General features: G+C 42.4%; 1 protein-coding gene across 1 annotated transcript; it reads left to right on the top strand.

Annotated features, from left to right (window-relative positions):
- Positions 1 to 2,692: 2,692 nt before the first annotated feature.
- On the top strand, positions 2,693 to 15,010 carry LOC103759040 (cell surface glycoprotein CD200 receptor 1-B). The gene is made up of 7 exons (XM_018077065.1): positions 2,693 to 2,775; positions 7,946 to 8,027; positions 8,746 to 9,054; positions 9,990 to 10,238; positions 11,526 to 11,621; positions 13,234 to 13,280; positions 14,535 to 15,010. Exons 2-7 carry the CDS (start codon positions 7,967 to 7,969, stop codon positions 14,640 to 14,642), a joined length of 870 nt encoding a protein of 289 aa, XP_017932554.1. The 5' UTR covers positions 2,693 to 2,775; positions 7,946 to 7,966; the 3' UTR covers positions 14,643 to 15,010.
- Positions 15,011 to 15,249: the final 239 nt, after the last annotated feature.

Here is a 15,249-nt window from a genome sequence, read left to right as displayed (position 1 = left end):
CCTCATCACTTTACCAGATATCTGCTCAGTTCTGAAGGGCTGCGATGGCTGCTGCTGCATGAGCTTTTCTGTCAAAGCCAGCCTGATTTCGGATTCTTGTTGGAATAATTGTGTATGTCACATCTGACAGAAGCAGCTGCTTAGAAAGGCATCTGTAACAAGCCGTTAAGATTTCTTGCTGGCTGGGGGAAGGGGGACCTGGAAGGGCTCAGGAAGAGCGTTCTGTGATCCTATGTTTTGGGCTCCAATGAGCCAATTCAGACTGCAGATATTTTTAGCACTATTCTTCAGCAGAGGCAGCGTTGCTGCACAATTGCACACCGACACGGTGCTTCTCCTGCAGGTCGGTGTAGCTATGTTTCCACCTCCTGGCAACTATAAGGAATAGCTCAGGAGAGACCAAGGAGAGAGAATTTCTGGTTTCATGAGACGCTAGAATACGAAGCAGGAATTTTAAAGAGACGCTTCTCTTGAGCTCAGAGAGATTTTTAACTCTTCAGAGTTCTTTATTCTGTGCTATGTATAAGCATAGAAGCTGTTTCCAAATAGCTTGCTTTGCAACTACGTGTGAAAATGAGTGCTCGAGCTGAAAGGTCGTAAATACAAGGTGCTTGCAGCAAGTCTGTAAGTAATAAGACACCAGAGAGACATTTCACATTGAGGGAGGGAGAATCAGTGTATATCCATGGTAACTGGGGACATGAACACACCTAGGGAAATTCCAGCTCAAAATACCCACACATCCTATCCATTAAGGACAACTGTTGTCACAGAGGTACATACGGTTATGGAGGACACACAGTCAGGGCTAGGCATTCTGTGAGGTAAATGCCCTTCAGTAATAAGAAAATGCTAATTTTCTGTCAGGAATGAGTGTTTTAGCTTGCTCAAAGAATCAGCAGCAAAGGAATCAGCAGAAGCAGGTTTAATATTAAAGTGAAAGTGCGACAAAATTCACTGGCAAAGCTCACTTTGCTACTTACTAGATGGTTAAAGCACACAGAGAAAAATCATAGTAAAATGCAAAATCAGTCAATCTAAAACTAAAATCAGCAACAAATGACCTACATCGAGGTGGGGGTTGGAAAAATCTGATTTTCCCAAATAAAAATCTCTTTCCCAAGTCAGGATGAACTCTCCTTGTCCTCCACAACAGTGTAGCCAGAGCTGGGTTTTCTCTCAGGACCTGCTCAGTAACCTATAGTGCCCATTTCCTGCTCTTTGCCAGGCCAATGCCATCTGCCTGTTTCACAGGAAAGAACAAAATTCTTTTGGTAGTTGTCTCAGAACTGCATTGTGTGAACAGGAAAAAGGCATTTGAGGAGATCATGAAATGCGTATTTCTAGAACCTATAAAGAACTACAAACTGCTAGCCCAAATATTCCAGATGAAAGTATCTTTTTCAGTGAAAATGGATTTTCAAGCAGACTGTCCTGGTGTGCATTCAGCCAGGATCCCCTATGGGCAGAATGAGATCACTGTTCCCTGTGCCCTTGTTAACCACATCAAAGCTAGGTTAGAGAAGTTTCATAGCATCTGTACATAACCCTGGTTGAGCTGCTGGACTTTAAATGAGGTTGTTTTCTTCGTTGTTCAGTTGCAGGTACCCAGTTGTCCACGGCTTGTCTTCTTCTATGTGAGGAAAAATTCACCCTTTTACCTTACTCGGGAAAATCACTCTGTGCAAAGGGCCTTGTTGGAAGCCTATATAGTTCTAAGGTGCTTCTGGTGTATGCCTGTGAATGCATTTTTAAAATCCTTTAGCCAGGGTCTCTGTGTCGTTACAGAAAGTCATAAACTAGCTCTGACAATAAACCATGTGGAAAACGGTGTGTAATCGATGATGCAACGTCATCAGCTGAGCATCCCTGCATATCTTGTCACTTAAATGCAGCAGCTCTTCAAGTGTGTGCATAATGTTGTACCTATACATTCATTTTTTAAAATACACGTACAGGTAGCAACGTGGCCACAGCACAGACACTTTTAGCAAATTAAGACGTTTCATATGTGTTTTATTTAGCTATGCATGGACATAGCCATATGTCCATAGCCTGTACAGGCCTGAGGCCAGGGGGTGGGAAGAAGGCTGTGGCCTGTGTCATGAATATATGCAGCCAAGTCCTTGTGGTGGGGAGTGAGAGGCTTCCTGTGTCCCCTCCTGACACTTCTGCACACTCTGTGCTAGTTGACTTTTTTTTTTTTAATTTTATTTTGCTTTCTGTCATTTGTTTTGTAGTGCTGTGCCTCAGCTTTTCACACAGCACCTTTGGACACTGAATAAGGAGCCCAAAGTCCTGGTGTGCATGTTCTCCCAGCCTGGAGAAGCTCTGCCAGCCCACCTTCAGGAGCTTCCCCGCTGGGCTCTATTTTAAGCCACGCTGGGGAGGTGAGAAAATGAAGATCTTTTATCAGCAAGCCCACGGTCCCACGACAGCATTAACTTTTGTAGGAGATGACCTGACTTCGAGTTGTGTTTTCCACAGAACAATTGTCTATAACAAAGTGGGGGCAGTTTGGGCAGCACAAACCCGAACGAGGACGTGTCGTAGGTCTTCCCCTGGCAACTCCACTCCTCTGCATCATCCTCCCTTGTGTCGAGAGTAAAATCTGCCAGTAGTGCTGGTAACCAGGAGAGAAAGGAGGTGAGAAGTTTCGCTGGAAACCACTGTGGGGAATATTTCTAAACCACTGACTGACGCAGAGTGTTAACTGGCTCGTGAGAAAGGGAGCTTGTGACAGCAAAGAAGACTGCATGGGGAGGAAGGAAACAGGTAAAGCACAAGCACCCCCTTACGTTTATTACACTGCACCAAAAGAGTGTAGGCAGTGCTAAAGGGCGTCCTGACTCTGGTGTCATGACTTTAGTTGGCATTTGAGAGGTGGGATGTGTAGCTTTTTCCAGTATAGATGTGGGTTTCTATTTCAGGTATGCTTTGTTACACAACCAATTTGTTCAGCTTACCAAAAAAAAAAACCCCAAAAATAAAAAAAAAAATTACAGAAATGGAAGCCACTGAAGGAAAACTATTGATTGAGCCTTGTCCTTTGCCATATAGTAACAGTATGTATTTCATATTTGGAAGTGTTGATCTAGCTGCGCTATAAACACAGGAGACAAGATTTTCCCTTCCTTAAAAAAATATTTGAAAAAATCGCCTTCTGTGTGATGACTCTGGAGCAGAAGGCCTACAAGGGGTAGGGATTAAGGTAGTTAAGGCCACAAACATCTATGTGGTAGATAGGTTTGGTTGCTGGAGTATTGGGGTAGGGTGAGAAGCCCCTGAGGTTAATGTCTCATGAGTGGTAAGGGGATTCTCTGGGCCAGGAGCAGAAGCTACTGAGCATGGCCATGCTGGCCCAGTGACTGTGTAATTAGGGGAAAATCAGCTACTCCAAAAAAGGAGTACTTTTTCTTCACCTCTGAAATCTATAATCTCTGAAAAGAAAAATCTCTGAAATCTATCTCTGCAATATAATTATCTCAGCAATATAATTGTCTCTGGATATTTTAACCTGGAAGTGTCTGGTTTTAAAGGTTCCATTATCCTCAGGCTTTCCCCCATCTGTTTGCTGACACTGGTGAGTGCCACAGATGGTTTATACCAGGGAAAGTCAAGCTGTTAGGTACAAGAATTATTTCCCCCCCCCCCCATATAATGGAAAATGTAAAGCAAATGTCTTTTGTCTTTCTGAAAGGAGGAGAACAGGCTACCAGGGGGGTGGTGTTCTCATTCATCCTTTGCTCCTATTCCCCATTCCCAACACTGGGTGCCTTCTGAGGGAGTGAGGTGTACGCCTTGGCCTATGGAATAACTTCGTGGGACTAATTTACTTTCTAGATGGACTGGTGTTAAAAAGGTAAATATCTCAAAGAATAGTGGAGATCCCCATCTGTTTTCTTGAATTACAGCTACTGAAGATGAGGGGGAAAAAAAGCAGGACAAAATACTCATCTTCTGTATGGCAAATACTTTTTCCCCTGGGGAAAAAACCCACACTTTGTAATGTTAATATTGGTATTATTCTAAATATTGATATCTTGATGAATTCAGTAGACAGACACCACAAGCCTCTGCCTTGCTGTGGAGGAAATTTCAAACCTATTTTCCTTCAGGTATGCAATAGCAAAACACTGTAATTTTACAGTTGTTTTGTGGAACTTGTTCATAATTGAAGCTGACACAGATGTGTGCAACTGCTTCCTCTTCTTGCCATCCTTACCCAACCCTTCCTTACCCAAAGACACAGGTTTTACAGAGAACAGACTTCTGAGACTGGGTCTTTTCTACCTTTTAAAATGTGCTTCCACTGCAAAACAACCATATTTTGCTGAGTTAATAATGGGAATGGCTATGTGACATATGTGACATACATGCTTTAGAAAGTTGTGGTGATGACCACTGCACTGCTGCACTGATTGATCCCTGACTTTCTCCTCTTTCGTACTGTGTTAACATATATTTTAATTGTGTTGGACTTAGCTTTTATTTGTGCTTTGTTTTAAGTTGTTGCCTTGCATAGCTCAAGGCTTGTAGCTCGTGTTTGGTGTGTAAGAGCAGGCAGCTGAGGTTGTGATTTGTTCTTTGTGTCAGAAGTTCGTCTCCCTCAATTTAACTGTGCCACATCCTCTTCAGGGGAGGGCACAACTCAGCTCTTTTGGAGGGCGTGGAGGCTGTGTCCGTCTGTGAGACAAATCAGCTGCATGTCAAGATCTCAGGAGCAACAGTGAGAAGAAATCAATGAACTGGACAGCTGAAAACAGGGATTACCTGGGATGGATGGTCCTAAATTGGGATAGTTCTCACTTCTTTGCAGTTATATCTGGATCCCTAGTGAGGACAGAGAGGGAGGGGACCTCCAGGTACATCTCTGCAATTCCCTGCTGTACAGGAGCTGCCTTGTGAGCAGTCACTGGGACCAGCATCCACGCTGGAGCAGTATCCACATTGGACCAGTATCCACATCCGCTCTGGACCGACTGTGTATGCCGGCATCTCCCTGCTCATTCCCTCATACAGCAAGGGTCGGATGCCTGGAGCACACTGGCACTGCTGTTGAATTCCTGTGCTCCCGAGGCTGGAGGGCTCCTCTGCAGGCTGATAACTGGGTAACTTTCCTCCAGCATCAGTACTCCCTGGGTTGAATCCGAGCGTGAGCGGTGCCGTTCTCCAGCTGGAAGGCTGAGGCTAATGGAAGAGTGATGCACACGTTGCATGGTCTTGTGCCAACCACCACCATCGAGGCTGAGTAAAAATTCTAATTTGTTTTAAATGCAGTTGTTGAGGCATTTTAATTCCATCAAAGCGAACAACACAAGACAAGCTACAAATATTCATTTGCTGCTTTTAAATGAATTTGATTCAGCTGTGCTTGGTTTTTCTTTTCTGGGTTTTACTCTGAGACTTCTTTCTCACTCTCAGGCACAAGTATTCAAGGATTGTGAACCTTAAAATCTGCAGACTAAATTCTGTGTTTCACACATGAATATTTAAACAGAGTAATACACTCTATTCTTTCTGTAAGGTCCCATTTTTAATCATTAAAGCCTGTTCTTTTGAGTAAATAAGCCTCCTATATATGAGACTTGTATGCATTTTAAAAAAAAGACAGTTCTCTGGGACAAGTTCCAATATGACAATATATACTGTTGTGAATATTTATGGATCCATCAAAATTGACGAATACCGAATTTGCTGATAAACATTGTGGAGGGTTTGGGGTTTTTTTAACTTTTCTTTTGAAAGAGACTGAGAAATTATTTGCAAATTGGGTCAAACTCAGTACATAATTCTGGGCAAAATGTGTCTTTTTTTTGGTTAAAAAAGTTCAGCTTTCAAAGTTTCAAACTTCTTTGATTGAAAGCAACTTTTGCAGGCATAATGTATCCAAAATGCAAAAAAAAATAAAAAATCCCAAAACTTCTGACATCATTGAATAAAATGAAACAAAACAAAATATTTCCTTAGTGGAAAAGATTTTATGTGAATGAAAATTAAATTTGAGATTTTTTGCATCTATGAGTTACACTGTCTATTGTTCATTAGTAGCAGAATACGGATCAATGTGGCTGTGTTGGTGTTTTTTCCAGATTGTAATGTAAGCTTTTCATTCAGTTGTATTACTCTGTTATTAGAATTGTGAACAACACAATTCTTTGAGGAAAACAATTCTGTTGAGGGTGGTGAGTTGCTGGCACAGGTTGCCCAGAGAAGTTGTGAATGCCCCATTCCTGGAAGTGTTCAAGGCCAGGTTGGTTGGAGCTCTGAGGAACCTGGTCCAGTGGAAGGTGTCCCCTCCCATGGCAGGGGGATGGAACTAAATGATCTTTAAGGTCCCTTCCAACCCAAACCATTCTGTGATTCTGTGTCTAAATGTACATACATACTGCACTGTGTTTAAGGAAATACTGCCTTCCCTTGCATTTAGCTCATGACTGTGGCAGCCTTTGTTCTTCCTGTGCCACAAGCGTGGCAGTGTTGTGGTTTTTCTTGTGTACACCAGGCATCCTCATCCGATATGTTTCACATTTAAAATGAAATTGTTAGTGCCCCACAATTGGAGCTGGTTATTTTTATAGCAGTTGACACCAGATGAGGATTTAGGTCTCTGTGTGCACAGCGAGCCTTGGCTGCCTTTCCTTCTCCTCTCAGCACACGCTGAGAACCATCCCTGTGTTTGAATACGGGTGTAAACACTGTGTGAGCTAAATAACTCAGAAGTAAAGTCCTCTTGTGATTGCACAAAGATATTTGCCTGTCTGGTGCATATTGGGTTTTGACTTGGGGATGAAAACAGCGTATCAGTATTTCCCTTGGGATGGAAACACGATTTTCCAATCGTCTCCAGCTGTGGGTGACTGATTGAGAAAGTAAAATATTAAAGAGATAGAAATGGCAGCAAGAAGGGGAGATGACAAAAGGTCTACAAAGAAGACAATTAGAGGGAATGTGGAGGGGAGTGATGGAAAATGAGACAGCCTCATGGGCAGGCTGCAGGGAGCCCCAGGACAAAAGTGCAGCCACTGATTTCTGACAGTAACATCAGAAAACTGAAGTCAGGCTGTGGCTACTGTAGTGCTGTGGGAACAGGCACACACTCCCAGGCCTGGGCTTTATCCCCCAGCTGGCTGGGAATACATATGTGTGTTGTTCAGTACAGAGCAGTGCAACTTTGCCGTGCCAAGCTGGGGTCATTTCTGTATGGTATCTGACCACAGGAAAATACCAGTGATGTTCTTAATCAAATCCACGTTCAAGAAACAGCTGAATGAGTTTACATCAAAACTCTCCACTGAGAACCATATATATTTCGTTTGGAAAGCTTTTGGGTAACACAGAGTTCTGCTTTCTTGTGTGAACCAGAAAACATAGTGTTGGGATGACAACACTGCCTCAGTCTTACCAAAGAACCAGTGCCATTTTGTCAAAAAGGAGCTAGAAATTTGCAAGATATGGTTTGTTGAAAAGGTATATACAGTTGTAGAACAGCATGAGTTACTGGATGCCTCTTTGGTTCACCGTGTCTACGAAGGCAGGAAACAAACTCACATGTTTTTTATCTCTTGCAATAGGAAGGTTGCTCTTTTTGTTCTACTGCAGAAGGAGAGTTAACTTTCAAGAAATTAAAAGCCTGTAAGGGTTAGGAATAATACCTTTGCCCAACAGTTGATGAAGTCTAGATCCTGAGTGGTACAAGAGATCCTGGATTTTTAAAAAAATTTGTAAACAGTAGTGGGTGACTTGTGTTTTGTTGTTGTTGTTTTTAATTTTCAATCCCCTTTTTGCCTTACTTTCCTCAGTACAAGAAGGATATTTGACATGGCATCTTATTCACAACTTATGTTTTCAAAGGAAACAGAGGTTTTACTATAGGTACTCTTTGAAGAGATTTGCACAACAATTTGTGGCTCCATTTGTGGCTCTTTGTCTTCACTTTCTGCAGTGCTGACTCCTTCTCCTGAAGATGTCTCAGAAATGGGCAGTCCTGGCTGTGCTCTTTTTCTTGCCAATCAATCTGACTGAAGGTAAGTGAGAACGATCCAAGCACTCCCTATTTCTAACTTGCAAGTACACCAAAACTTTGTAGTTCACCAGAGCAAATTTTGCTTATTGTTTGACGTGAATGCAAAGAGTGATGTCACCTCAGCTGGCAAAATAATCGTGTGCCCTGCAGAGTGGCACAGGATGATATGTCTGACAGGAATCCAACACAAATCATCTGAAGACACATCTGCTGTTCAACTGGTAGAAAAGGGATCTACATGCCCCCCTTACTAACCACCTGCACCAAGTGATCCTGGGTTTTGACTGTGTCACAGGTGTACATCCCACAGCTGTCCCCGGTTTTACCTGCACTTTAAGAAAGGCACCTAACTCAGTAACACAATGAAATTTTTAAAAAAGTGGTTTCCTTTCCCCCAAGAGGGAATTTCGCCCCCCATCACCAGTCTCTCAAAGACTATGTTAAAGTGATAGAAACTTGTTGCCTACAATAAGATGGAGGACTCCTTTGCATTCATCACATGCCTGCAGAAAGGTACCATCTCCACTGCATTTCCAGACTTCAGGAAACTGGACCTGGAAAGTGAATACTAATATGTGCCCACACACAGCAATTTGTCCCCAAGGCTGCCAGTACAGTGAGGGAGTAGAAATTTTTAATGGTGTGATGAAACCAACAGTTTCCTGTGCTTTGATGGTGGTGCAGCATCTTTCTTTATGTCTTTTTTTCTTCTTGTGTAGCTTCCAACACGGTGAGTGTGGAGGCTGGTCATGAGGCTGTGCTGAGCTGCCCTTACATCTTCAACGTGTCTTTGCTGATGGTGACATGGAAGAAGAAATGCAGCAGTTGCTGCGTGTTGGCCTACAGAAGTGATCACAATGAGACAGGGAAGACAAACTGCACTGAGAGGATCATGTGGAAATATTCACCTGACAGTGACCCTGCCCTTCGTATTTACCCCGTGAACCTTAGTGATGAGGGAAATTACAGCTGTGAAATTGTCAACAGCGAAGGGAATTTTTATTTTTCCTCTTCTCTGACTGTCATGGGTAAGACTGTACCATTAAAATAAAAATTATTAAAAAATTTAAGTTATTAAAAAAGTTAGCCTATTTTCAACATAGGCAGGAACAAAAGAATATTAGGAAACATAATGAATACATTAAAACATCTTTTTCAGATGGTGAGGTAAACTATCCATAGGTTTCCATAAGTTAAAAAAAAAACCAACAAAACATTGGAGAAGATTTTATGTTCTGGACATTTTAGTTAAGCCTTCTGAATATAACTAAAAATCACGGGAAATGAATTTTGGAACTCTACAATTACTACTATTAATTTTAGTCACTTGATTTTTTTGGGGGGTATTTTTTGGTTGGTTGGAGGTTTTTTTATTATTTCAGTTTGGTTTTGGGTTTGCTTTTATTTTGTTCTTCCCTGCAGAGTCTTACCTTTCAGATAAAGGCTTAGGTGGTGTGTGAGCCCTTCCCTGTTCTGTCAAATGCAGAATACGAGTTGTTGGACTTCAAGCAGAACAGTTTTGCCCGATTCCTCTTTTATTTCCCTGTTATCAAATTTTTGATTCTACATATCCAATCTCCTAAATGTTTTACCTGGAGCTTCAGCAAGCTGCGTTTTCTTTAGAATGTGCACCACTGTACTTATAAATCTTGATTTAATCCACCCCTCTGTGTCATCTCATCTCCTGTTAGTCTGAAAAATGGGAGGAAGCAGTATTTTAGATCCAGGTAGCTAGTTTTTGATGTATTCACCTTGAACTTTTTTTTCCTCTGAAGACAGCTCGTCCTAATATTTCAAATTATTTTAAAATCTCACGAATTGGTCGCACAAACAAACAAAAAGAAAAATACCTCTCGCTTTTTGGTTTCAGTTGGCGATTTTATACCGAACTAGAAATAATGGCTGTGGCTTTTTTTTTTTTTTTTTGTTGTTGTTGTTGTTAAATTATTTATTCCTTCTGTAGTCCCTCCTAGAGCGACTCTGACCTACGACAAGAGCAGGGGGGCCGTCTGCCGGGCGTCTGCGGGAAAGCCGGCTGCTGGCATCTCCTGGATCCCGGCAAGCAACGCCAGCACTGAGGAAGAAATCCAGCACGCCAACGGGACGGTGACCAGGGTGAGCTACACAGGCTGGGCCAACAGCACGCTGCCCACTGCCACCTGCCTGGTGACCCACCCAGCCTCAAACCACACCCTGTCCATAGACCTGACGAGTGAGTACTGTCATAAATGCCCTTCATCCTGCCCTTGGGCTCCTCTGTGCTGCTCTGTGCAGCTGTTCCCACAGAAGGAAAGCCGAGGCTCTGTGGTTTGCTTAGTTGTAAGCCAGAGTTCTAGTGCACGTTGGGAGAGAAATTAATAATTTTGAGTTAGTTGAACCCCAATGTTTTGTGGCACCGTGTGGAGAAACTTTCAGTGCGTGCTTCTTTCTATCCCTGTTCTGTTTTACAAGAATTCCTCATTCTGTCTCTAGACAGTAGACCTTGGCTGGCTGGCTGGCTGCCAGGTGTCCACCAAGCTGCTTGATTACTCCCACTTCTCAACAAGACAGGGAAAAAAAGTACTATGGAAAGCTCATGGGTTGAGATAAGGACAGGAAGAGATCACTCCCAATTAATGTCGCAGGCAAAATGGACTTGAGAGAAATTAATTTAATTTATGGATAATCAGATCAGAGCGGGATAGTGAGAAACAAGAACAAATATAAAAAAATCTTCCTCACAACCTTCCCCTTCTTCCCAGGCTCAACTTCACTTCCAACTTCTCTGTCTCCTCCCCCTGAGTTGTATAGGGGGATGCAGGCTGTGGTCAGTTCTTAACACTTCATCTCTGCTGCTGCTTCCTCCTCGTTCTTTTCCCCTGCTCCAGTGTGGGGTCCCACCCACAGCAGGCAGTCCATGAACTTCTCCAATGAGTCCTTCCCGTGGGCTGCAGTTCTTCACAAACTGAAGCTGAATTTTGTCCAGTGTAATAGTTTGGAGAAAATTTCCTTGGAGAATGTCTACTGTGACTTTCAAATGTTCTTTCCGAGGGCCAGAGGGTAAATTCAGGGTAAAATTCAGCTTCTCAGCTGGCTGTTCTGGAGCTATTTGAAGTCTCTATTGCATGAGGATTTGTAAGAACAGCTCATATCACCAAAATATCTCAATAGAGGCACGAAGGACAGAAGCCAGCATAGACAAGTCATTAATAACAGCATTTGCCAGGGACAGCTGGTCAGTTCTTTTGCTGCAGGGCTACTGATAGTTGAAGAAAAGGAGACCTTGAAGGCAGATGAGTTGAAAATGAAAACGTGTTTGCACACACAAATGACTGGGTGTGTGGGGTAGCTTCCTATTGCTGGTTGGCATCCAGAGAGCTCATCTGTTTCTCTCTGCTCCCTTTGAGCTGTGGAGGCAGAGGATAAGCTTTTTCCTGGGGTTAAGGTGGATGGTAACAGCATGTAGTCAGTGGATGCTGATGCCTAGCTCTGTAACTTGCTCTCATCTCTCATCTCCCAGATGCTTCCCCCAGCCTTCCCTATCTCCTGATAGGAGGATCTGCAAGTGTTGCTGCTGTCACTGGTGTGACTTTATGCTTGATTTTCTGGTGCAGAGGTAAGTCCTTTGATGAACCTGAAGCGTGTTACAATTCCATTGCTGACTTGGTGCAGGTACAAGGACTTGTGCTTTGTCACATGAGAGTGGGGTGGGAGGCAAGCCTTGAGGAAAATGTCCATATATGATGCATTGTCCTTTTGGAAAAGTTCTAATAAAATAAGGGCTGGAACCTTAAAACAAGTTTTGTAAGAGCCATAGGTGTTATGATATTGATGTGTTACATATATGTCAGAGAGTCATCCAGGATGAAAAGGGTTCTTTCTGAGAGTAGGGTGAGTTTTGAGTTTTTAGAATTATCTTGATCTGCGTTTACTGGCATAAAATTCTGCACATAAGAATGGCAGTTCACCAACTAGACACAAAGAAGTTCTGTTTACACCAGCAAGTGTAAGAATAGGCCAAATGTAGCTGCTTCAGTATCTTTCAGATGATTCCCCCTGCACAGGGCATGTTACATAGCAGATTTATTTCATGAACCAGGCCTGAACAAATATGGTGAAAGAGGGCTGGCAAGAGAGGACAGTGATTGGAGGTGTGCACTAAAAGAGAAAAAAAGGGAAGGTGAGAAAAATGAAGACAGGAGAAGAAAACAGAGGGGCAGTTGTCATCAACAGTGGCAGAACTTTGATGGGAGCCCGTCCCTGCCACAGGGTGATGTGTGTGTCTTTGGAGCAGGTGAGGGGAAGAAAAAACATGCTCAGATGGGTTCCTTGGCCCAGTGTATCTCTGCAGAGCTGAGGAAAAGTGCACTTAACAGAGTCAAACCTGTCATGTGTCCCAGTGCTGTGGTTTAACAACTAAGTGCTCTGCAGCCCCTCACTCGCTCCTCCCCACCCCACCACAGTGGAGAGGAGAACCAGAGGAGAAAAAGTAAACCCCATGGATTGAGATAAGAAGGGTTTAATAAAATAAATAAATAAATAAATAAAACAAAATCAAATATAACAGTACTACTAATACTAATGATGATACTAATGATAATTGTAGCAATATTAATAAAAGCTGTGGTGAAAATGAGAGAGAGAGAGAAGGAAAGAAAACCTGAGAGAAACAAGAAGTGTATGATGTAGCCTCACCATCCACTGATGGATGCCCAGTCCACCCCTGAGCAGTGATTGGTGGCTCTTGGCCAACTCTCCCTGGTTTATGTACTGAGCATGGCTTTCTGTGGAGTGGAATATCCCTTTGGCCAGTTCAGGTCAGCTGTCCTGGCCATGCTCCCTCCCAGCTTCTTGTGACCCTCCACGCTGGCAATGCATGGGAAGCTGAAAAGTCCTTGGCTTGGGGTAAACACTACTTAGTAACAACTGAAACACCAGTGTGTCATCAACACATTTCTCCTATGGCACTGTACCAGCTACTAAAAAGAAAATGAACTCTATTCCGGTAGAAACCAGGACACCCAGAGTGACCAGAAGTTTCTATGAGGGGAAAAATGAAACAACAGTGTATTCAAGAGCAGGATACAAAAAATAAGAACTTAACCTATGAGTATATTTTGAAGAAAGTCTTTCAACAGCCAAGGACAGCTAGAGGAGAACCCCTGATAGAGCAGCCTGTGTACCTGGCACCATCAAACCACTTTAATTTCCTGACATTCTTCTTTCAGCTTCCCGGTTACGACAATTGGCACAGGGGCCAGCAGAACCATCTGCAGTAAGTGGCCTTCTTGTGTGTGTGTGTGTGTGCTTTGCTGTTTTTGGTGTATTCTTCACTAAAATGTGTCATTTAATCGCAATGTGTCTACTCTGACAAGACTCCCATTTGTGTCTGTGTGCACTTTGAGGGGGGGGATGAGGAACACTGCATCTGGGAGGATGTTTGTTGCTTGGATGGCCCTGTCTTCATGTATAATCAGGGTATCTGAGTGATTGTTTAAGCACTAGGTGTAGTGCATTTCCTGCCTATAGATTACATTTACTGTGCTGAATGTCAGCTGTCCCAAAACTTAGTGTTTTCATATTTCTGCTTCACAGAGTAACCTTAACTTAAGAATGTGTGTTTACTCTTGACAGCAGAAACCTGCTTGATTAAAGATCAGATGAAACCAGACATGCATTTTACAATGAGGGAAAAGGATCCACTTAGTTTTGCTGTGCTAGAGACAAACACAGTTATGAAACTTTTACTTTTTGAAGTTGCAGTTCAAATACCCAGGAGCTAGGAAACAGCAGTGAGAAGTTTGCCACTGCAAATTTTCCTTTCTCTCTAATTCCAGTGTGTCATGATACATATTTAACAGAATATGCTGCTCTTTCCTCAGGGCTTCTGCCTCACTTAATGCACATTGAAAGAGCAATTATTTCATATTTTGTTTTCTGTGCACGGTTTAATTAATGGTCGTGTGCCTTGTTTGTTGCAAACAAGTCAGAGTGCTCTGAAGTTGGAATTAACTTCCTGATAAGCTCTTCTGTGGCTTTCAGGACAATTTGACTGACGGGCGTGGGAGTTATAGAAATCAAAGTCAAAGGCTTATAGTAATTTTAGTTGCCTGAATTGGATTGCTTTGTGGTCTGCCTGTTTGGTTGGTTGGTTGGTTGGTTTGTTGTTTGTTTGTTTTTTGCCAGAGAAGCTGGCATTGCTCATTATCATCTATTTTGGTAAAGATACCAACATTTCAAAATTTGTTTTCGATCACATTAAGAAAACAATTTTCAAAGGCTGTCCTGTCTAGGCTTTGTGAAGGCTGTTCTTGCATCTCTCTGCCAGTTCAGGTTTCACCCTTTGTTCCCTACCCTTTGGCTCAGAGAGTTCAGAGAAGTAACTTCACAGTTCTTTTGCAAAAATAACATTACCTACCAGGTTTCTTCAGCTCTTGCTTTTTTTGTTTTGTTTGGACTCCATAGGAATGATGATTCCACAAAATCCTACAGTGTAATGTAATGGTACATGTTCTTCTTTCTATTGCAGACTAGAAACTTCAAGTCCACACCCTCAGATTTCTTACCAGAGAGTACCTACGAGAACTACTATCCAGGATCCATATATATGAACCAATACCAGTGCAGGCATAAGTAGTCTGATTCCAGCTCAGCTAGTAATGATACCCAGCTACTTGAACTTCAACTAATAAACCTCAGACCTTACCCACAAAGGAAAGCCTTTGTCTTTCCTGACGGTGGGGGAGAAAAACCCATTTTAGCACGTTGTTTTTCTCTTTCTCAGTGTATCAGTACAGCTATTGAAACAGATAAAACTTTTAAAGACTGACTTGGGAAAACACCTACCTGAATTTTGTTAGAAAATGGACTCTGAGGTACGTGCTGCCTTTCCTCAAAACAATAACTGATGTGTATCTGTGCCAGAGGAACAGTGTGCTGGTGAAAATATAGCACTATGTTTCCATTTTAGCAACTGGATTCTCTTTGCACTTTTGTGTTGGAAACCAACACAAAGAGACACGGGGGACCCTAAAACATAGAAGGTCAAAGAAACACATGCAGAAGAACCACAGAAATAAGAGAGTTTATGATTTGTTTTGAGGGCATTTTTGGTTTGTCTTTTTTTTTTTTTTTTTTTTTCAGAGTAGATAGTTGCATGTGGCAGATGACAATCTGATATTTGTCATCTCTGTTTATTTTTTAATGTATTTCTTTTTCAATTAAGCTTTCTGTTTGCATTGCTA

Source organism: Manacus vitellinus, unplaced genomic scaffold (assembly GCF_001715985.3).
Source record: "Manacus vitellinus isolate BGI_N305 unplaced genomic scaffold, ASM171598v3 scaffold_35_pilon, whole genome shotgun sequence".
NCBI classification, from domain to species: domain Eukaryota; kingdom Metazoa; phylum Chordata; class Aves; order Passeriformes; family Pipridae; genus Manacus; species Manacus vitellinus.
Note: the sequence above shows the minus strand (reverse complement) of the source record. Positions and strands in the feature narration are given on the sequence as shown.

What these genes read in the sequence shown, in the direction of transcription:
- LOC103759040 (XM_018077065.1), top strand. Translation starts at nt 7,967, where the DNA reads ATGTCTCAGAAATGGGCAGTCCTGGCTGTGCTCTTTTTCTTGCCAATC. An exon ending in CCTGTCCATAGACCTGACGA is followed by an intron (nt 10,239 to 11,525) that starts GTGAGTACTGTC and finishes CTCATCTCCCAG; the next exon opens with ATGCTTCCCCCAGCCTTCCC. An exon ending in CTTGATTTTCTGGTGCAGAG is followed by an intron (nt 11,622 to 13,233) that starts GTAAGTCCTTTG and finishes TTCTTCTTTCAG; the next exon opens with CTTCCCGGTTACGACAATTG.